Source organism: Sinohyriopsis cumingii, chromosome 1, assembly GCF_028554795.1.
Source record: "Sinohyriopsis cumingii isolate HCF-2022 chromosome 1, ASM2855479v2, whole genome shotgun sequence".
Lineage (NCBI taxonomy): Eukaryota > Metazoa > Mollusca > Bivalvia > Unionida > Unionidae > Sinohyriopsis > Sinohyriopsis cumingii.
This window is the reverse complement of record NC_142961.1, coordinates 90,868,396-90,891,154: the sequence shown is the minus strand read 5'-3', so window position 1 is coordinate 90,891,154 and position 22,759 is coordinate 90,868,396. Positions and strand designations below refer to the sequence as shown.

Genomic DNA, 22,759 nt, shown 5'->3' with positions numbered 1-22,759 from the left:
ATCTGGAGAGGATGAACACTTTAAAGTCACCACCTATCAACCCAACAAGATTGTACGTTTACCCACTCACCACATCGTCAGTCAACCCTTGGAAAAAGTCTATCAAATCGTGTACCAGAAGCGAGTGCGACTTCCCAATCATTTCACCTTTTCGTTTGGACACGTCGATATTGGTCTGTATATAGAAAGGAACCCTAGGCAAGATCGATAGTTCATTGTGACTACCAAGACCAAGCGAACAAGATGAATACTTTCAGAGAAACACACAACAAGTTCAGAAGGACACAATTTAAGTTTGGGGGCTCTGAAGTGGAATGCGATTGTGAGCCTTGCGATGAGAACGATGCTGTACACTGTGACCTTAGCGATGCCGTAAAGCATCATGGGAACTTTGTTCTCACTTCCGCTATCATGGAAAGTGATGCTGTGCGTGTCAAACCTGAGGGATGCGAAAGCGATGCCACTCGTCCTCTTGGACACTTTACTGGGTTTCATTTTAAAGGTGAATGTCTACCTTCACGTCTACTTCCCTACGGATGTCATTCAGCCCTGAGCGAACTCCTATCCATGTCACTCAACCCTCATCGAAATGAACCTGTGAAAGACGAATATTCGTTCCCTGTGCCTTTGTCGGAATACTGCGACTTTGAAAATCGTCTTCAATCGTTGAAAGGAAAATGGCCTAAGTATCTGGGAGGACCGACCCCCGAAGAATTAGCCAGAGCCGGATTTTACTACTTGGGTGAAGGGGATAAAGTCAAGTGCTTCAGTTGCGGTGTGTAACTTCACCCCTGGGAACCGCAAGATTCGGCCTACCTAGAACATGCTCGATGGTCACCGAATTGTCATTACTTATCCTTAGTGGGACCGAGACATTGAAATAACTTACAATGTCGTTGAAGAAGAAACCAGACTGGCTAGGAGTGAAATGTTGGACATCACCGAGAACGAAGATCTCTGGCTAGAAAGTACGTGTATTGTTTCCGAAACAAAGAGACTATAAAAACAGGCTGCCATGCCACGACTTATGTCACATGTAATTGAACAGATTCCGTGGATGGAACACAATGACCATATTCAAACCGTGGATCATTACCATCGATTATTACAAGAACTGTATCCATTCAATTTGGGTCGACAAGTGGTGTCTGTCTTAGTGACTTGTTTTCTGGGATTTCGTTTACCAGCTGATTCCTTGTGGACTCTTTACGATCAGTACTTACCACCTCAATGGCCTTAAATGGTCACGAAAGACTCCTTTTGCTCAAAGCCTTGCGTTTTCATCTGGATACTTCTCGACCTCAACGGGAAAAAAAGATTCGTCAACTTTTAGCTACCGAAGACGTGTATGACGATGTGTGTGTAGCTTGTGACTTACACCCCCACTGGACAGATGTTCGTGACTAGAAAAAGGGGGGGTTTTGAGGCTTGGACCCAAGAAGTGGCCAAGTATGCACGAGAATTGTTCAAGGAAAAAAGTTACTTTTCAACCTGTGTTAGTGACAGTGCCAGAAGAACCCGTCACCGAGAACAACCACTCGCTTCAGGACAGGACTGTCATGGACATTCCTGAAAGGTCATTCCGGGAGGACACTTCTGTGACAATACCTCATGTAGAGACTGTAAGAACATTACACACTGTCCCTAGGACATCTTGGTTACCCAAAACATGTTGTACAGAGACTTGTTTATATTCCACTTTGATTGTTTTTATGTGTTTTTTATTCCTGTACATAACTATTTGGTTTTGTTTGTATTTTTGTCTTTCGTGTTGTTCATATTTGAAACATTCAATAAACGTGTCCTGAAAAAGGTATATAAACTCTCGTCTTGTTTGTTTTTGTGTCACAAGTGACATTCCTGACACTATGGCTACCTCTGCTGTCTCTGCTCCCTCTTCTTCTACTGTCAAAGTCATCGACGAACACTTAGATCGTGCCAGTTGGGAGGCTTTGTATCTTCGCCATCCCTTTAACATACTCATTGCTGGACCCAGCGGTTCAAGCAAAACCGAATTCGTCAAACGTTTGATCGAACATAAACATCATTTGATCGATCATCCACCTCAACGCATCGTGTGGTGTTACAAAGAGTGGCAATCGGCGTACAGCCTCTTGCGAGAAAGTCAAGGCGATTCCATCGTGTTTGTGGAAGGCATTCCTAAAGAAGACGACGGCATCGTCTCTGACTCCCGTCAAACCCATTTGGTCATTTTCGACATGTTAGGAGAAGACGAAGAAGAAATTAAACTGTGGTTCACGCGCAAAGGGCATCACCGTAATGGCAGTGTCGTTTACATCACTCAAAATTTGTTTCAACAAAGTAAAGCCCATCGCACCATCAGTCTCAATGCGCATTACGTGGTCTTGTTTAAAAGCCCTCGAGATAAATCGCAAGTGCAAGTCTTATCCAAACAGTTAGGAACGCCTTGGCTAACTCAGGCGTACGACGATGCCACTCAAACTCCACACGCCTATTTACTCGTCGATTTGAAACCTACGACCCCCGATGATTTGCGATTTCGTACCCACTTGTTTCACCACTGGTGCCAAGACCGAGGGCCTGTCCTGTACACGTCTCCGTCCTCGACTTAATTTCACTCCACAAAAAAGTCTATAAAAACCTCAGACCCTTTTCGTCTGTCTCACACACATTTTGAACATGACGTCCCTTCAGTCGCATCTTCCCGTCAAATTGATTCGTGCCTTGTATGGCATCAGTCGAGAAAAAAATCCACAAACACGAGCTCGCGTCTTAGAAGCTAGTCTCAAAGAAGTCTTACGATGGTTCACGGTGACAGCACGTCAGTTACTGCAACGGATCATTCAGATTCCTCATCAAACCAAACGCTTTTTTGATCGAAACAAAGTCGCTTTGACCCAACTGGCCGATCCCCGCATCGACACTCAAACCAAAAAACAAATCATTTTGAAACCTGGAGGGAGCGGTACTCTAGGAGGGGTCATCATTCGCTCTCTCTTAAGATGGGATCCTAATGCCCCCAAAGTTCTCCCCAAGAAAAAAGTCAAACGAAGCTCCAAGAAGAAGAAAAAGACCAGGTCCCAAAGGAGAACTTCTCCAGTGGCGGGACCCTCCTCTTACCAGACACCACCCCGGAAAAAGAAAAGAAGCCCCCAGAAAAAGAAACAGAGAAAAAGTCCCCAGAAAAAGAAAAGTACACAGAAGAAAACTAGTCGCAAGAGAGGCACTTCGGCCAGGACGCAACCTTACACTCGCAAACCACGACCTGCCACGGCGGTGACCGCGTCTCCGGCAGACTCAATTTCATCCACTTCTCCGTTGATGACACCAAGAACTGAAGAGTACTTGGAGACGTTGATCACACCAAGAACTTCTCCGTTGATGACCCCATGAACTTGCCCAGTGGCAGGACCCTTAAATTTAGTGGCAGTGGCTGCTGCTCACAAAGTACCTTCTCCCAAAATCAAAGTCCAAGAGAGATCGGGCATGTTACAAAGTTTGCTGGATTTGTCCAAGCAAGAACTGGCTCGATTTAGTCCGTTGCGTTCCCCTGCACGACGTGTCATGCCTGTCCTGAAGTTGATACGCCGTAAAGACAACCAGTGGCGACACGTTCCAGTATAAAAAAGGTCTGTGACCAAGTCGGGGTATCAGTGTTTTTGGTGCTCCTGAAGATGTCACCCTCCAGAAAACATCCCTCTTCTAAACAACGCCAAGGAAAGAAAAGGAAAGGACTAACTCCACGTTTAGTCAAACATGGGGACATGTTATTTGTCCTGTCCAAAGCTTCTCCGCCCCTACGAAAAAAACTCATTCAAACAGCCTCCAAAGAGGTCATCGATACCGTGTGCGAATGTTGTTTGAACGTCTTGAAAGGTACGATCCCTTTGTCCAAACACCAGAAACAATGCTTAGGCAAACATCGTCACGTTCTTCGCCAAATGGTTCAAAAGAAAATTCCCCTTCGTCAAAAGAAGATGTTGGTCCAACGTGGAGGCATTTTACCCCTCTTGTTAGGCCCATTGCTGAAAGGAGTCTTGGGAACCATGTTGGGAGGACTGATGGGAGCAAGATAAAAAGGCCCTCTGGAGTCCCAAGATCTCAGAATCGACCCTTGACAACCCCATGGAAGGACGAAAACTAGCTTTAGTGCCTTACAAACGATGGATGGAATACCATCGTTGGCAAGAACAACACACTTCGCATTTACCTCCCAATCCCCATTTGAGCGAAATGTCCCAGTTACAACACGAATTGCAGTCCTTGATGGATCGCCAAGATTTGTCCGAAACAGAAAAATCGCAAAAGTACGGTCAACTCTTGCAACGACTGCAACTCTTTCACCAGAAAGCTTTAGACGAAACAGCTCTACCCACTCTGAAAGATTTTAAGACCTTGATGAAAAGTCCAGCACAATCACCAGTACCACCACCACCACTACCAGTGACCAAGACAGAAAAAGAAGAAGAAGAAGGGTTTCAAACTCCACCAGAAAAAGTACGCAAGTTAGCAACACCAACTACCTCCAGAATTGGATGGATTAAAAAGATGATGACCACCCCTTCTTCATCACAAGAGAAAAAGAAAGTGAAGACAGAAGTGAAGACAGAAGTGAAACAAGAACCGATATCCCCTGTTCCGACATCCTCCTCTGCGACACCTATTGCTGGTCGCACACGCAAAGCATTGCAATCCAAGAAAGTACCCCAAGAGAAAAAGAGTAGCATCTTCCAAGAGTGGGTGCCTTATTAACACACAAACACAAAATGGAAAAAGTGTTAGCCAGCATTTACTATGATCCCTCGCATCCTGCAGGTTACGCAGGAGTTCAAAAATTATATCGTGCTGCCAAAATGCGACTGAAAAGTCTCCGTTTACCTCAAGTGCAACGATGGTTACAAGAACAAGCTACCTACACTTTACACAAACCCATTCGACGCAATTTTTCCAGAAGTCGCACCCAAGTGGAAGGCATCGATCATCAATGGCAAGCCGATTTAGCCGATGTCTCTCATTTGGCCAGCTACAATCGTGGCTACAAATATTTGTTTTGTGTCATCGACGTCTTTTCCAAATTTGCCTGGGTCGTACCCTTGACTTCCAAATCGAGCAGCGAGTTAGTGCGAGCCCTGCAACGAGTGTTGAAACAAAGCGGTCGTCACCCTCTTCGATGGCAAACGGACAAAGGCACCGAATTTCTGAACCAAGCTTTCCAAAAAGAATTAAAGAAACGTGACATTCATTTTTTTACCACCGAGAATCCCGAAACCAAAGCCAGCATCGTGGAACGTTTTCAACGCACTTTGAAAGAACGTATGTGGAAATATTTTACGCATCACCACACTCTGAAGTACATCGACATCTTACCGCACCTGGTGCAAGCGTACAACCAATCTTACCATCGAAGCATCGGACGTGCCCCGCAAGAAGTGACTCCCGAGAACGAAGTGCTGATGTTTGAGCGCCTGTTTGGTACGTCCCCGACGAGGGCTGCCCTCAAGAAAAGTGGAGTGTTGACCGTAGGAGATTCGGTACGCATTGGCAAAACCAAACGCACTTTCGACAAAGGTTACTTACCTAACTGGACGACCGAATTGTTTCGTGTCACTGGACGAGTGCATGGCCGTCATCCTGCCGTCTATAAATTGGAAGACATGAACGGAGAAGTGCTCAAAGGAACTTTTTACTTACCCGAGTTACAACGTGTCACCAAAAAAGAAGACGACGTGTACGACATCGAAAGCATTCTCGAATGCAGAACCCGTAAAGTGGGCAAACGACGTGTCAAAGAAGTCAAAGTACGTTGGAAAGGATATCCACCCAGTTTTGATTCTTGGATCGACGCTTCGCAAGTCATCGACTATAAAAAGAAGTGACCATCATGCCCTTTCACACAGACACAGCTACGTCGACCACTCCTTCACCTAGTTCTTCTCTGCAAGATTTACAAAAACAACCTTTGTGGGTGTGGTGTGGAGAACGTGTGCCTAAAACACAAATCGTCTTTTTCTGCCAAATCTTCGTTGTGTATTGTGTCATCGGGGCAGCCATCGCCAATTTAAGTTTGCAACAAGGAGACAAACAATTGTGGACCATTTTATTGAGCAGCTGCATCGGTTACCTGCTTCCCAATCCCTCCCTGAAATTCTCTTCCAACGGGAACCACGGGAACCTTGTGTCCAGTGCCAGTGTCAGTCACCACTCCAATAACAACAACGATAACCCCATTTTGGACGAAGACACGCCTCTGACGTCCAGTAACCCCTCGGACAGCCGCAGAACTCTGGAATTATGAGTCACCAAAACCAATTTTACTTAACCTTACCCAGTGACAGTTCCATGGAGGTGTTTCCCAAGAACACGTTGTGCTGTTACACGGCCAAATTACCTCAGACCATCCCATTAGATCACGAAGCCCATTGGGAAGTGGCTTTAGTAGAAATCATTCACCCGACTCAAGTCCTCAATGTCCTTCCCAATCAAAATTTTTTTGATGTGGAAGTTCATGACGAACAATTGCAACAGTACTTGGATACCTATAGCAAATATGACAAGAAAACCCCTGGCACAAAAAATCAAAAGTACACCACCTATCACTTGTTCGTTCCCCCAGGCTATTATTTTAGTGGTCAACATTTGGTGAGCACCATAGCCTCCAGGTTTAATGTCGTGTTTCTGAAAGCTTTGGAAAGTGTCAAAAAAAGTGTCACCATGGAATACCACAAAGAAGCTCGTCGCTTCTTGATGAAATTTGACGTTAGTAAAATCGTGTCCATTTTATTTTGTCCTGAATTGTTTGACATGTTGGGGGGAGACATGGACATGAGAAAGGCCATGCTCAAGAAAAACGAATTACCAATCATTTACGACAACGAGTCTTTTAGCAAGTTATTTCGTGCCCCGGTAGAACTGAACCAAGGACTGAATTTGATGTTTGTGTACTCCGATGTGGTGGAGTATAACGTGGTGGGACACACCTCTGTGCCGTTACTGCGTGTCATTCCTTTCAAAGTGGATTCTGCCACGGTCACTGACGAGGAAGGTGGAAACACTTACCACGTTCACCGCGAATTTGTACATCCTCACTATTTGCCTGTCAGCAAGTCGTATTTGGACACGGTCAACATTGCTATAAAAGGAGATCTGGGACAAAATATTCAATTCACCAAAGGAAAAGTCACGGTGAAACTCCATTTTCGAAAACGGTTCTCTCACGATTCGTAAGTCATGTATCCAGTGTACCGAGGGGTTGCTCGACAGCGAGGACACGGTTTAGGAGATATGTTAAAATCGGCCTTTCGTTTGGTGGCCCCGGTGTTGAAACCGATGGTGACACGTGGATTGCACGCCTTGAAAGATGCGGCACTGACACAAGGCAAAGAATTTCTCCAAAATGTCATCATCGACAAACAAAATCCTAAAGAAGCCTTCATGAGGGCAGGCAAAAATGTCTTGCTGCAAACGGGCAAAGACCTTTTGGGCCGACGAGACACACCTATAAATGCCCTGCACGCCACCGAGTCAAGCATTCAGCAAGGACAAGGCAGAAAGAGACGACGAAGAAAACACCCTTTCACCAGACTTCAAGCGAGAAAGGCCAAGAAAAGAAGAACCGTTCGAGACTTAGACGTTTTCGATCATTGAGAAAGAGAAAAATATGATGCACCGAGAGTCTTGCGCCTGTTCCAAGTCGGAACTGGATCTGTTTGCCATGCCCCCCACTATGATGACCATGCAAGAATCCCAGTGGGTGGAATTTTATCCCGTCTCCTCTTTGACGGATTCCGCTCCCATCGAGTTTGAAATCAAAGGACAACCCGAAGATTACATCGATCTGAATAGCAGTTACCTGTATTTGAAAGTGAAAGTGATCAAAACGGACAACACCAATCCAGGAGGCGATGCTGGAGTAGCTCCTGTCAACAATTTCATGCATTCCTTGCTCAGCGAAGTGGACTTGTACTTGAATAACAAACTGGTCAGCAGCAGCATGGATACTTACCCATATCGTGCCTACCTGGAAAATCTCTTGACGTACGGAAAAGAAGCCAAGAATACTCATCTGGATGCATGCGTGGTATGGAAACCTGACACGGCAGGTGTAGACACGTTTAGCGACACAGTCCTGACAGAAGATGACAATCCTCACAATGTAGGGTTTAACGACCGTCGTAAGAAAATTCTGCAAGGGCGAAGTTTAGAACTGATGGATCGTTTGCATTTGGACATGTGGTTACAAGAAAAGTATTTGCTGAACGGGGTGGATATCCGTCTGAGACTGAATCGTAGCAGTGCCGCTTTCCATTTGATGGCCCATGCCAATGAATACAAAACTATCATTCAAGAAGCCCGACTTTACGTGCGTCGTGTGGAAGTGTTATCTAAAGTGGGAAACGACGTCAGTCAGACGTTGAGCAGAACGACCGCCAAGTATCCGATACGACGCGTAGAAGTGAAAACGTTCACCATTCCCGCTGGACAGCGATCCATGATCGAAGATCATCTGTTCCAAGGACAGTTACCCAAGCGTTTGATTGTTGGTATCGTCAGGAATTCAGCCTTCAACGGAACCCACGATCAAAATCCTTTTGAGTTTCAACATTACAATGTGTCCAAGATCGAAGTCAGTCGCGACGGCAAGACCTTGTGTACCCGACCCTTTGAGCCTAACTTTGGTGTCGCGAAGAATTATTTGAGATCGTACTTGTCCCTGTACGAAGCCACGGGACAGTTAGGAACCAACACCAGTCACGGTATTTCGTACGACGATTATGCAGGAGGCTATGCTTTGTGGGGTTTTGATTTCACTCCAGACCAAGGCAGCGACGAGGGACATTTCCACCCTATAAAATCGGGTCAGATTCGTGTGGAACTTCAGTTTGCAAATCCACCTCCAGATCACACAGTGAACGTCCTCCTGTATGCAGAATTTGACAATACCATAGAAATCAACAGTTTGAGAGAAGTCATTCTAGACTATTAGAAGCCATGGAAGACTGTTATCCCTCTTTACCTAGCGGAGAAACTTTGAAGATGGAATGTGAGGAGACCGGGGAAGAAGAATCTCAAGACAAAGACGAAGAAGTTATCATGATGAAGTCATGATGGCCAGAACAAGAAGCCCATTTAGTCTCCTGTTTTGCCAAACACTTGGTCGAAAAAATGACGGAATTGATCAAGAAAGATTGCTATGGATGTCAAAACGATCATCCCAGTCAAATTCAACACGACAAATGTCTGATGTTAAGTCAAGAAGAAAAATTGAACGAGTATCTGGACGAAGCTTGGAGTCTCATCTCGGACGAAGTCGTGTTGCATCAGTAGTATAAAGACTTGCGTGAACATTCTTGTCCACCATTAACCACTCAAGAGACCCATCGTATCGAAGCTCTCCTGAATCAGAGTGGGGAGATGAAGCGAAGAAACGGTTATTTGTCAGACATTTTCAAGCAAAAAGTCAGGATCGAATTGATGACTTATTATTACCTGTGAAGAAGAAAAAAAATCCCACACAAAACATGGATACCTGGGAACTTTATTACCTTTTGAACCACAGTTCGTACACGGCTTCTTGGAATCCTGTCGTCTGTGCTAAAGATGAACTCCCTCATCGCAAACCTCAAGACCATCTAGTTTATGTGATCAACACGGACGACAGTCATCTCCCAGGAACCCACTGGGTAGCCGTCTACTTTCCTCAAGAAGGATGTGTGGAATATTTCGATTCGTACGGATTGCCCCCTTTGGAAGACGATATCATTGACTTTATGAGAAGAAATGCTCAGACCACTCGATTCAATAATGTGAAATTACAAGGCACAGATTCCTTGGTGTGTGGACAATATTGTGTGTATTTTCTGCATCATCGCAGCCTGGGCTATTCCTTAGAACATTTAGTGACTCATTTTGATCCTCGTTCTTCTTCTAGAAATGATGTGAAAGTAAATCGATGGTTTTGTGACCATTATGCTTATCTTTTGTCTCAAGCTAGGAAACGTAGTGTCCATCAATGGCCTAATGACTTCCATCAGTGGAAATCACAATTTCATTCACAACGTTGTCAACCCTGTTTAAAGTAGAGTGTTAATTGAAAAAAATGTTTGTCATTTGAAACAAAATGTTTGGTGTTATATTGTTGGATTATTGTTAAAAATGTTAGAGTTGCTTGTTAGTGTTAAGTGATTTTGAATAAAAAATGCTGTGTTTTGAAAAAAATGCCTTTGTCTTTTGTTTGGCTATAAGAATTTTGATTCATGCTCTTTGACTTCTTACTATCCCTCTCATGGCACTTGAACGTTTCGGCTTGTTTGACTTTAAAGCCGGGGTAGCCTTCAGTCTAACCATCCATTGTCGACTCATCCTCCTACGAAGATGTGCTCCAAACTAGCTAAGCTAAACGAAGCCTACGTGAATTAACACAGGGTCAGACACAGTCTGATACCTAAGCCAGAAGAGATAGAGAATGTGAGAATGCTAAAAGTCACTGAAGACCTGATAGAAGAGCTCTTCAGAGAAGAAGTGAACAGGGAGAAAGAAGAATGGACAGAGAAGTACAGACTTCAGAAACAGCAGAGAGAGCAGCAACAGCAGCAACAGCAGCAGCAACCTGAACCTGACAGAGGCTTTGTCGATTGTCGTATCGACGCCAAAGAGTTCTTCTTCTCTTTCCGAAGAAGCAGACCTATCGTCAGAAAGTCTATCGTCAGAGGACATCGCATTCTTAGAAACTAAATGATTGCCATAGCAAACAAAAAAAAAACAGCCCTTTTCAGGGCCACCCAATACTCTAGAAAAGAAATAACAATCCATTTGCCAATGTGTGTAGGTAGAGTAGTGTAAATATAAACACTGACTCTTTTGTGGTGTGAGTGTATGTGTTTGTGTATATGATTGTAAGCACTCACGTACGTTTCTGTGGATAGTAGATTATGATCATGTTTTTTTTTTTGTTTTTTTTTTGCTGTTTGACGTGAGTGGAGAGTAGATTTGGGATTTGATTGGATTGCTTTGCGTATGTGGATAGTATATTATTTGTTTCATAAAATTTTTTAGAATAGTGATGGGTAGTATAAAAAGTGAGTGAGTGTTTCTTTTCGGTCCGCGCGTTGTTTGGTTATGATCTAGGTAAGATCAATTTTGTTTTAGGGGGATGTTTTCCATCACGTCCGCGCTTTCAGTATAAATTAAAAATCGTTCGGCAGTCTAGCTACCCTTGTTGATTGATCAACACTACCAGAATGAACACCAGACTAGCTAAACTGCTTGAACTTCATGTACACCTGGAATATGCCAGGCGTATAGTGAATGAGCTGGCTGCAGAGGCCATCGTAGAAGAGGGAAGGATGAAAGAGGAGGAGAGAAGAAACAAAGAAGAGGAGGAGAGAAGAAACAAAGAAGAGGAAGAGAGAAGAAACAAAGAAGAGGAAGAAAAGGAGAGAAGAAATTTTAGAATCCCAGAGACAGAAGATTGGGGTTCTGAAGCCACTTATCCCGCCTCTGCTCTACCCCGAAAAAGAGTGAAAGGAGACTGGGGAAGAAGATGTGTGTGTGGTGCCAGGCCTGGAAGGTGCCATCATTAACCAGGTGTCATGGAGTTCAAAAAAACAAACAGCCCTTTTCAGGGCTACCCCAATCTCTAGTAAAGATATAATAATCGATTTGCCAATGTGTGTATGTAGAGTAGTGTGAATACAAACACTGACTCTTTTTTATGTGTGTGTGTGTGTGTGTGTGTGTGTGACTGTGTGTGTGTTTGTAAGCACTCAAGTAAGTTTGTGTGGTTAGTAGATTATTGGGTTTAATTATAATGCTTTGCGTGTGTGGATAGTAGATTTGGGGTTTGTTAATTGCTGCTTCAGTTATGTGGATAGTATATTATATGAAATGAGAAAAGTAGGGGGATGTTTTCCTTCACGTTCGCGCGTTTTAAGTGATAATCTAGGTAATATCAATTTTGTTTTAGGGGGATGTTTTCCTTCACGTCCGCACATTAACTATAAGAACCCACAAAGTTCGTCGTTCGCACCATTCTAAGGAATAAAAAAGGAAGATGGAAGTGTCCCAACTGTTTAATGATTTAAGGCATGTTTATTTTTGGATGGTGGATGGTGAATATGGAGTTGAAAGGATTGAAAGAGATTGGAGGTTAAGAACAAGTCTGCACTACGTCAACAAACTAAAATTAGCCAGGGAGATGATAGGTGGATTAATTGAAGAAGAAGTAAAGAGACTGAGAGGGCTGATAAATCCCCCTTATGTCAGAGTGGGGACAATAAAAGAGGCCATGGAGAAGGTAAAAGAGGTAAGAAGGTTCTTGGAAGAGATAGAAAAAAGGTCAGAGTGGCCCTTTGTCAAAAGGAGTGTTGAACAATTGAAAAAAGGAGAAGAAAAGATGAGAAAGGTGATAGATGAAGAAGTGGAGAAAATAAAGGACAGGTGGGCAAAAGATAGAAAAGAAGAAGAAAATAGAAAGAAAAAGGAAGAACTAGAGAAACTGAACGCTAACTGGATGAAAATCCAACAGAAGTTCCGAGCCATGGGTCACCCGGACTGGATACCGGAAACAGAAAAGAAGAAGAAGAAAGGAATGATGGAAAAAATAAGGGGATGGGTAAAGAAGTTAAGGAGTTAGAAGAAGAAGAAGAAGAAGAAGAAGAAGAAACCCAAAGGCCCTTTTCAGGGCCACTCCAATCTCTTGAAAAGAGATAGACTTTCAATTGCCTACCCCTTTTTTTAATATTTTTTTTAATTTAAAAAAAATAGAGACCCCCTCCCTGTTTCAATTTTTTGCCTGTTCCCTTTCCATAGACCCATCAGGTCGGGACCCTATTAAAATAGGGTCCCGACCCCATTGTCCCTATATAGTCCCACGATTTTTCTCCATGTTAAATTTCCCTTGTCCCTAGAATGGATATTTTTTTCTTCCATGTTAAATTCCCCTTGACGCTAGAGTGGCCCATGAGTTTTCCCCATGTTCAATTTCCCTTGACGCTAGAGTGGCCCATGAGTTTTCCCCATGTTAAATTTCCCTTGACGTTAGAGTGGCCCAAGGGGTTCTGTAATGCTAATTCCCCTTGACGCTAGGGTGGCCCATTCACTACTCGGGTATCGTATCCGCAACCCTTGGAGCACGAGTCCGTTGCAACACCTTGATATAAAGGACACATTTACTGCCCATTATCACCACCTCAATTCAATAAATCCTGTTTAAATATAAACCTTCATATAAAGGGCTCCTGATCATAACGTACTTCATTTATTTGTCACTTCTGTTATAGTAATGCTAATTTTAACCCTGAGATGAAGGGTTTCTGTCTATAACCAGAGCAGTTGTATGGTCTTCAGAATGTGCTTTGAAGACAGGTTTCGTGGTAAATCCAGTCACTAATGGAGAGTGGCATCCTTCTTTTCATTAATGAAGTTATAGTACATTTGATTAGTGTATATAGAATGGTAAACATCAGTATCAGTGTATGAGTAATCGATACCAATTTTATTCCCTATAAAAATGAGACCCGTATTTTTCTTTAACTTAAAATATTAGTATGTATTGCTCCGGTATATATTCCACGGTTTCACATTATTGCCTGATTGCACTGTATACAAATCTTCCTTGCTAGGTCATTATTACACACACACACACACACACACACACACACACACACACACACACATGCATGCATATATATATAAATATATATATATATATATATATATATATATATATATATATATATATATATATATATATATATATATATATATATATATATATATATATATATATATATATATATATATATATATATATATATATATATATATTACTTCAGCAGAATCTGGCCAATGCCAATGATGAGCCACACCGTAATTGGGATGATCTGGAACCTGCCATTTCCGCTTGTGAAGAATGCTTCCAGGAGGCAGTAGATCTGTTAGTCAGGGATAAAGTCATAGGAGGATTAAATCTGGCTCTGCTCCAGCATCAGATTTCCCCGGATCACTTTGATTCAGTGCTCAATATGCTCACCAACCGACATGAACAGCTGAAGACGAGAGAATTACGCATACTACTTGCAGGTTCACACATAAATCTCTTGTTTTTGTACAAACGCCAGATAGACAAATATTCTTTGTACTCATATGCCGTGTCAAGATTATTATGCAATACATGTACTCATTAAACGGACACGGACAATCCAAATGTATGCAGTTGGAGTGTTCATCGTTAGTTCTTCGTTTAGTTCTTCACATAATCCTTATGAATGCAAATAATAATAATAATAATAATAATAATAATAATGATAAGAAGAAGAAGAAGAAGAAGAAGAATGACCTCCGATGAGTTCAGGTGGTCAGTGCTTCATGTGAAAAGCATCGTTTGTAGATAAGCTCGAAATTAAAATCGTTTTTATCAGGCATGTCAGGCGATACGACACTTTGATAAAGTCTCATTGTAAAGCCGTTGTATACTTTTCCGGAAAATAACATAAATAAAACATAATTTTTTATACAGACACCCATACTTGCTAGTGACGTTAAACTTGTCATTATTATTTTTATGTAGCAGCGCTTCCAGCTAATTTGGGAACAGGCGTGAGAGGCCATTCATATCGAAAGTAACAGTCTTGTTTTAATGTGCCGTTAATCTAAATTCGATAAAGTCAGAAGTGTTCTTTTGAAGCAAGGATCTGTCTAAAATCAATAAAATAAAATAAACAGGAATAGTAATTACCAAAGGATCGTCTTCGCTAGCCAAGGTTCTGATACGTTAACCCATGCTAAATCATGGCGGATCGATCAGATATTTCAGTGCTTTGACCTAGCAACATAAATTGGATTTCATAGTTAATTCCCTTAGTATGTAATGCCAATTAACCAATAGCATGTAACCACGGTGTTTTGTACGTCGGCCGAAAATGGTAGAGACAATTGTTTTCAAAAGGCTATTTTATAAGTTTAACACTGAAAGTATGACTACGTACCAGGGAGAAGCCATTACAGGTGTATTTGAGGGGAAGAATTAATTTGTACAAAAATGGACCGACAGTAGAAAATTGCCTAATTTTAAGTCCATTCCTGTTGTGCGCTGCCCTTCTCTCGATCAAGTAGAACAGTGTTCAAATTTGAACAACATAATCTTTGATTGGATGCGGTGGCTTGAAATGCACAGACCCGAAGCACATAAATATTTGAACAATCCGCCAAGGTGTAGATAGAGTTAACTTATCGGAACTTTGGCTAACTAAAACGCCAAAGGATATTTTATCAGTTATTTCCTTTCGTTCTATCTAACAAATTATCCTCCATTCGCTTATTGTATATAAAATTTTATAAACATCATTGTATAAAAAAATGGAAACGCTTTTTTTCCCCAAAAAACGTTTTTAATGTTCCAAAAGGTGAAAGTGCCGCTGGGAAAACGACCTTCATAAACGTCTTGATGGGCGGGAAATACCTTCCTATCGGTTACGGTCCGGAAACCAAGACAGTATGTGAGCTACGTTACGGAGCCAATCGCTGGGCAAAACTCGTTTTCAAGAGCACCCCGTCCTTAAACCAACATATTGGTATAAACGGAGAGTCTCCTGAAAATCTCTCTAGTGAGATTTTTGAACTGTCCGAACATGCAGGCGACATCTCTTGGAATCATCTCAGGGAGGTCATTCGTACGGCAAGTAGAGACTATAATGGTATGCAAAGACACGTCGAAAAGGTGGAGCTTTACTGGCCTCTAGAATTCATCAAGGTGAGGTTTCCTTTGTACAAAACCCTGATAGCAAAAATAATAATAATATTATGCACGGAGAAAATTAGAGGTCAATGTATTCTCTCATTCAGAAAAGTACTCTAAAAGAACCAACGTTAATACAAAAGTACGACAACACAATTGTTTCACTGGGGGATGATAATAATCCGCTTATTCGATAAAAATTAAATTCGAGCCAGTTCGAGTTTCCATGATGTTATATCACAGAAGGGCTCATTAATGATTCGCTTATTTTATAGATACACTCGAGCCAGTAATAGTTTCCAATATGTTATATAGGCGGGCTTGATAAGGATTCGCTTGTTTGATAAAGATAAATTCCATCCAATAAAAATTTCTACAATGGGGATTCATCATGATTACACGCATCTGTTTAAGATACATTCCAGCCAGTAAGAGATTTCAACGATTTTTAGTTGGATCATTTTATTCATCATTCAGAACCCCCAAAAAAACAATAAAAAGTATATTGTACTTTTCCCCTATGCAAACGTATCAGGTTTGGATTAGTCTTTTCTTTTCTTTTTTTAAAAAAAAAACATTTCATTAATACTTCATGATCCAAAACTAGCATCTGTATCATGAAAAACTATAATTCTGATATGATTTTAAAGAGTTCACTATTGCAAGTCGCAACAGTTGATTCACTTGTCTGTTTCATCTTAATGGATAATGAGAAAAATCATGGAACAGAAACATAAAATGTCTCATACAAAAATGTTCATCAAATTAAGAAAGATTTACTAAATTTTATTTATTTTCAAACCATGAAATACATGCAATACTTAAAATCTATCAAAAGCAAAATAAAATATTAATAATACTCATTAAAACTGCAACATTAACCTTTTCTTCCATTACTGGTCACGAACATTATTATTATTATTATTATTATTATTATTATTATTATTATTATTATTATTATTATTATTATTATTATTCAGCACCTTGAGGAAGCAGCCAGAAAACAACATTGCGATGACGAAGTATGTGAATATCAGAGTTGAGAAAAACTCATATATGTGTGTGTATATGTATGTATATATATATATATATATATATATATATATATATATATATATATATATATATATATATATATATATACGTACATATGTATGTATGTATGTTTGTCCTTATAGTACCATTAAGTAAAATTGTCCTATGTAATTATTGCAGTTTCCTAAAGTCTAACACAAGTATTCAAAATCATCATCAGTTAAGTCTAACACACTTATTCAAATTGTCAGTTAAGTTTACCACAAGTATTCAAATCGTCCGTTAAGTCTAACACAAGTATTCAAATCGTCAGTTAAGCGCTGACGTTGATATGAAGACAAGTTGAAACTGACTTCTGCATCTTCAAAACAGAAAGATACATTCTAAAAATGAGAACAATGTTTAATTCATTACAACGTTAATATAACGAAATACATGTCAAAGAGGTAAATTTTATTTGGAAGTAGTACTTACGATTGTATTACGTGCACGCTATAAAAACGCATCAGCAGTGAGGAATGCATGTCACTTCTAAGGACACAGCGACAATTAAATATGAGCGATACGTGCTATTAATGTCTCTGCTTGAGTGCTTAGTGTGAGCTTTAATCTGCTCTTAAGTGCCCTTACTCATCTTTCACTTATCATGACTGATAGTACAAATGCGGCTACTTTATGGAAAGTCATTCTTTACGGGCTTAGTCTGCACAATGCAGGCAAGGAGCAGTTCTCACACTGGGTCATTATAAAACAAACAGTAATGGGAACCTGATTCGCTGGTCGACCATGGTAACTACTTGACAAGGCGATTGACAGGTGAAGCTTGACACATTATTGAAAACAGGGGCAAAAATGGTTGATTAGCCCATGTCCATGGGCGCCCGCAGGTTTTTTTTGCATGGGGACGGGTCAGTCAGTCACGGCCGGTCCGGGACGGTAGTATTAGTATAGTAAGCAGTCTGAAATTAAAGCCAATATTGACTAATTTTTAACAGAATCTTGTGACATATTTTCAGCTTCATCTGCATGATTAAACTTCTCGGAATATATATATATATATATATATATATATATATATATATATATATATATATATATGCAGTATGATTTCCAGGTGGTCACGTGACCCCCCTGACCTATGCTGCTGGCGCCCATGCATGAATCCGTTAACCATGAGATAAAACAATATAAGTGACAAGCTTTCGCACATTCTGTGATATCGATAGACACGTACCGGTCCACCTCTACAACCAACCACAGTTCGTGGATAAATGTGCTATCCTTTCTTCTCTTTTTTAACCCTCTAGCCATTTCAGTCGGGTTAAAATTTCATTCCAAAAATGTAAATCGAACTCTAAAGGTAACAATAAAGAACTTTGAAATTTTTTAAATACATATATCAAAAAAGGGAAAGTTGTGTAAAAAATTTAGATTAGAGTGAGCATTTAAGCCGTAACAGTGAAGCGATGAGTCCGATGCAAACGTCTAATCATATAATTTATGTTCCATTTAGGTTGCAGAAGAGTACAGCAATTCAACAATCTTCCCAGTAGTACTGATTGACTGTCCTGGAATCACCGAGGACGAATCGAGCTTTGGTTCAGTCCTCGAAAACGTCAAGATGTGTCATGGTTTTATTTTTGTTGTAAATGTTTCATCAGCATATGGTGTGGAAAGAAATAAGGTAACATGGAGAAAACAATACTTTCAAGAAAATTGTTGTCACTTGTGAGGATAAAATAAGAACATTAATTTAAGAAATAATCCAAATCGAATAGAAAAGGGTCCATAAGCAAAATGATTTTAGGTCAATGCCATTTACTCAAGGTAGACTAACGTTGGAGATAAAATGGTATTCTTTGGGCCACCCTTCTCCCAAAGGTGGGCTAATGAGCATTGTTATTACTTTAATATATGTTACAAAAGGAAGTAAAACCAACAATTGAAACAAAATCAACAGACACTGTATTTCTCTAATTTACAAAGTGAAAATTTCAGAGACACTCATAGTATTGCGAATTAAATCACAAGTCCAAAAGTATAGAATGTTCCAAATGAATTCAAACAGTCTTGAATGTCTTGATGTACTACAGTAATGCAATCTATAATGTCTTTGAATGAAACCTCAATAATTCCAAAACAATGAGTTATTCCAAAGTGAATCAGCACTTAGTAACTCAAATGAATAATTTAAATAAATGGTCACGAATTATATATGAACACACTTGTAAATTATTTGTTTATCAAGTCCCCATTTATACACATTTTCACTTGACTTATGTGTGAGTCATACCAATGGAAAATTCCAATGAAATTGTAATCAAGTCTTGTTCTGAAATGTTCTGAATTCCAAAGCTGTGTCACCATTTTATGTACTAATTACAATCATGGACAAAAGGTAGCTATGTAAACACGTTGTTTACAAAGGACTATTACCTTCAAGTACAATTTACGATCATGGACAAATGTTAAGCAAATTATATAGATATACATAACAGCGCAGTTATGTCTGCTGTCAAGTGATATTTTACATGAATCTATATGTGTAGCGTCCTAAAATATATTCTCTTCTGGCTGATTCAAACTTCAGAATAAACTCAAACTAAGTAGAACTAACCATAATCTTAGTTAAATCTAATTACAAAACTATTATATAAACGGCCAAATTTACACATCCCATCCATACCATGTTTGAATAAAACAATACCGTCTAGTTTCCACGAACATTTTTGCAATTTTAATGCTGAATAAGATTCTCAAATATATACAAGTATAAAATTCATAAATTAATGAACAAGAAAACCTCTACTTATAAGTGACAATATTATAACGATATTAAAAATATTCCAATAAGTGTAAAGTGCAATTTCAACAAAAACGTTAAAAGAGAGAGAGAGAGAGAGAGAGAGAGAGAGAGAGAAAAGAGATCACATACAGAACAGTTCAAATAAGTAATCTGATTAACGTGCGGGTTCTACATATATAGTTCAAGAGGCCTGATATATTGCATATGTAGAAAATATTAAACTTGGGAAAACCTAGGCCCAACTATGGGCCAACGCATATATATCACGTCGGTATTACAACTACAGAAAAACGCATATATATCACGTAGGTAGCACAATCACAGAACAACGCATATATATCACGTCGGTAGTACAATCACAGAACAACGCATATATATCACGTCGGTAGTACAACCACAGAACAACGCTGTCCCTACTTTTGTTTCTTTAACGTTGGAAGTTACAACCGCTCAACAACGTCGGCAGAACTACTGTTTTTCCAATGTCAGCAATTGAAGAATGTTCTGACGTTGGACCAACTTCATATACCCAACACCTACAATGCAATTATCTACTCACGTTGGCCATAGGTGCGCAGCTGGGTAGGACGCGATACAATGTAAATTAATTTCTCCCCATTGACTTTATTCTATCATATTATTCGTCGTTTTTAGCCTATTTATGAATCAACTTTGAGTAAGAAGTGTCTTTTTGTGTGCGGATGTCATACATGATATTTGTAAACAAAGCAACACAAGATAGCTATAACTATTACACTCATTCTCAACTGCTATTGTAAATGAAAGCTTGCGAAGAAGTACAAACTTTTCACTCAGTGCCTTCATTCCCAGAAAATCTTGTTTCGACAAGCTGTATGCCTTCATTCCCAGAAAATCTTTTTTCGACAAGCTGTGTGCCTTCATTCCCGGATAATATTAACTCAATGACCTTCTAATGCGGCCCATATACAAACACATTTTAAAACATGATACGTGGTGGTGATTTTTATCAAGACTATGCTCTGCGGAAGTACGGTGTGGGTATAATGATAATTAGTGGGTAAGAACGTGTTATTATATTACTTAATTGTTTTTAAGTAGTGTAAGATTTATAGGTTACTGCATTTGTATGGGAAAATAGGAACGAGTTTTTCGGAATGAATACTGCACGAACTTGTGAGTGCAGTATATCCTTCCGACAAAACGAGTTCATATTTTCCCATACAAATGCAGTAACTTTTTTATTATATGCTCATTTTTTTTATTCAACCTAAGGTTTAATTATGTAAACAAAATACACTACAAGAAACAACGTAAATGAATGAATGCCGTATTCCAAACTAAATACACAAGCGCAGATTTGACATTACAAAATGACGTCATTATTAATGCGCACATAGCTCCGCCCAGATAAATTTGAACTTAGTCGCGCGGTCGACATAACTTTTGAAAGAAAATTGCGTGTCTAGTTAAATTTGAAATTTGCAGTCATATTGTGAATGACTGGGCATTGCAACGACTTTTCCATTTGATCTGGAGTGAATATATTTTGGTGGTTTGTTTCGATTCGACGAAAGTTTGTGATTTTGGACTGAATTCATCTGTGCAAATTATACATGAAATACATCGGATTGAAGTGGCGCGGGAGAAGCGTGTTTACGTCTGCAAATGTGTTTTTGTTTCTGTCACTGAATGTTTGAAATCATAACGTGGGGAAAATATGAAGTCTTTCAATTTTCAAAAAGACGCTATGGAATTTAATGTGTATTTCATTTTGAGTGCAGTAAGGAGGATGCAATTGCACTTATCATCGAAATTATAGCGCACTTTCGAAATGTGTAATCCAGATTGAAAACCTATGAAATGACTCATGTAATTCGGATTTGCAGAATTAAGAAAAAACATTTTGAGGAAATTCAGGATGTAAAACTGTAAGTATATTTTATTTTGCCATTCTTATAACCAGCTAAAGAAAACAGTATATGCCTTGTTATTTGTAAGGACCTAATCCGTCATTTATACAAGGTAGCTAGCCTAAATCCGTAACATTGTATCAACGCAAAATGTCAAGACAGCTGGAGTTTTTTGCAGTCCACGAAACATGTTTTAGTTCATTCAGAAACAAATAAACAACCACAACGTAAAGAGCCTCTTACGCGAGTGTACATGATTTGTTTACAAATCAAAAGTGCTGGCGTCTGAGTCCATTGTTTATTTACAAAACAAAGTAGTTCCTTTATTCACGTGAATGCTATATGTGTATTGTCGCGCGCGTTCAGTATCGGGGAATATTGAACGATTCTGTCAATGTAAAGTTAACGGGGAAAAAAATGAGCATATATATATATATATATATATATATATATATATATATATATATATATATATATATATATATATATATATATATATATATATATATATATATACACACACACACACACACACACACACACACACAGTATTGTACGGATTTAAGTATCAAAATTCATCACGCAATGAGTTATCGTGTCGATCTATGTATCAATATTCATTATCCAACGAGGTATCGTATCAATCTGTGTGTCAATATTAATCACGCAATGAGGTATCATGTCAATCTATGTATCAACATTCATCATACAGTAAGGTATCGTGTCAATCTATGTATTAAGATTCAACACGCAACGAGCTATCGTGTCAATCTATGTATCAATACTCAACACGCAATGAGGTATCATGTCAATCTATGTATCAACATTCATCATACAGTAAGGTATCGTGTCAATCTATGTATTAAGATTCAACACGCAACGAGCTATCGTGTCAATCTATGTATCAATACTCAACACGCAATGAGATATCATGTCAATCTATGTATGTTGTTGTTGGGTTTAACGCCATTTTTCAGCACACGATAGGCTATACATGGCGGCCAGTAGTAAGGGTGGAGGAAGAACCCGGGAAAACCCCGGAAAGAACCACCGACCCACGAGAAGCTACTGGCAAGCTTTCTCACATACCCACATTGGCTGAATCCGAGACTCGAACCAGCGCAGACAGAGGTGAGATGGCAGTGATCCGTAACGGAGAGCGCTTTAGACCACTCGGCCACTCGGGGCCCCGACCAATCTATGTATAAACATTCAACACGCAATTAGATTTCGTGTCAATCTATGAATCAATATTCATCACGCAGTGAGTTATCGTGTCAATCTATGTATTAATAATATTCATCACGCGAC

General features: G+C 39.9%; 1 protein-coding gene across 2 annotated transcripts in view; it reads left to right on the top strand.

Moving 5' to 3' along the window:
* The window catches only part of LOC149807330 (uncharacterized), a 51,798-nt gene that overhangs the window by 11,467 nt on the left and 17,572 nt on the right, over positions 1 to 22,759 (top strand). Inside the window, exons 2-5 of one of the 2 annotated variants that reach the window (XM_089965398.1) lie at positions 13,815 to 14,061; positions 15,384 to 15,730; positions 16,696 to 16,737; positions 18,264 to 18,434. In XM_089965398.1, coding sequence (XP_089821524.1) covers positions 13,815 to 14,061; positions 15,384 to 15,730; positions 16,696 to 16,737; positions 18,264 to 18,434 — 807 coding nt within the window. The remainder of the gene's footprint in view (positions 1 to 13,814; positions 14,062 to 15,383; positions 15,731 to 16,695; positions 16,738 to 18,263; positions 18,435 to 22,759) is intronic. The other variant, XM_089965406.1, reaches the window with a different exon arrangement.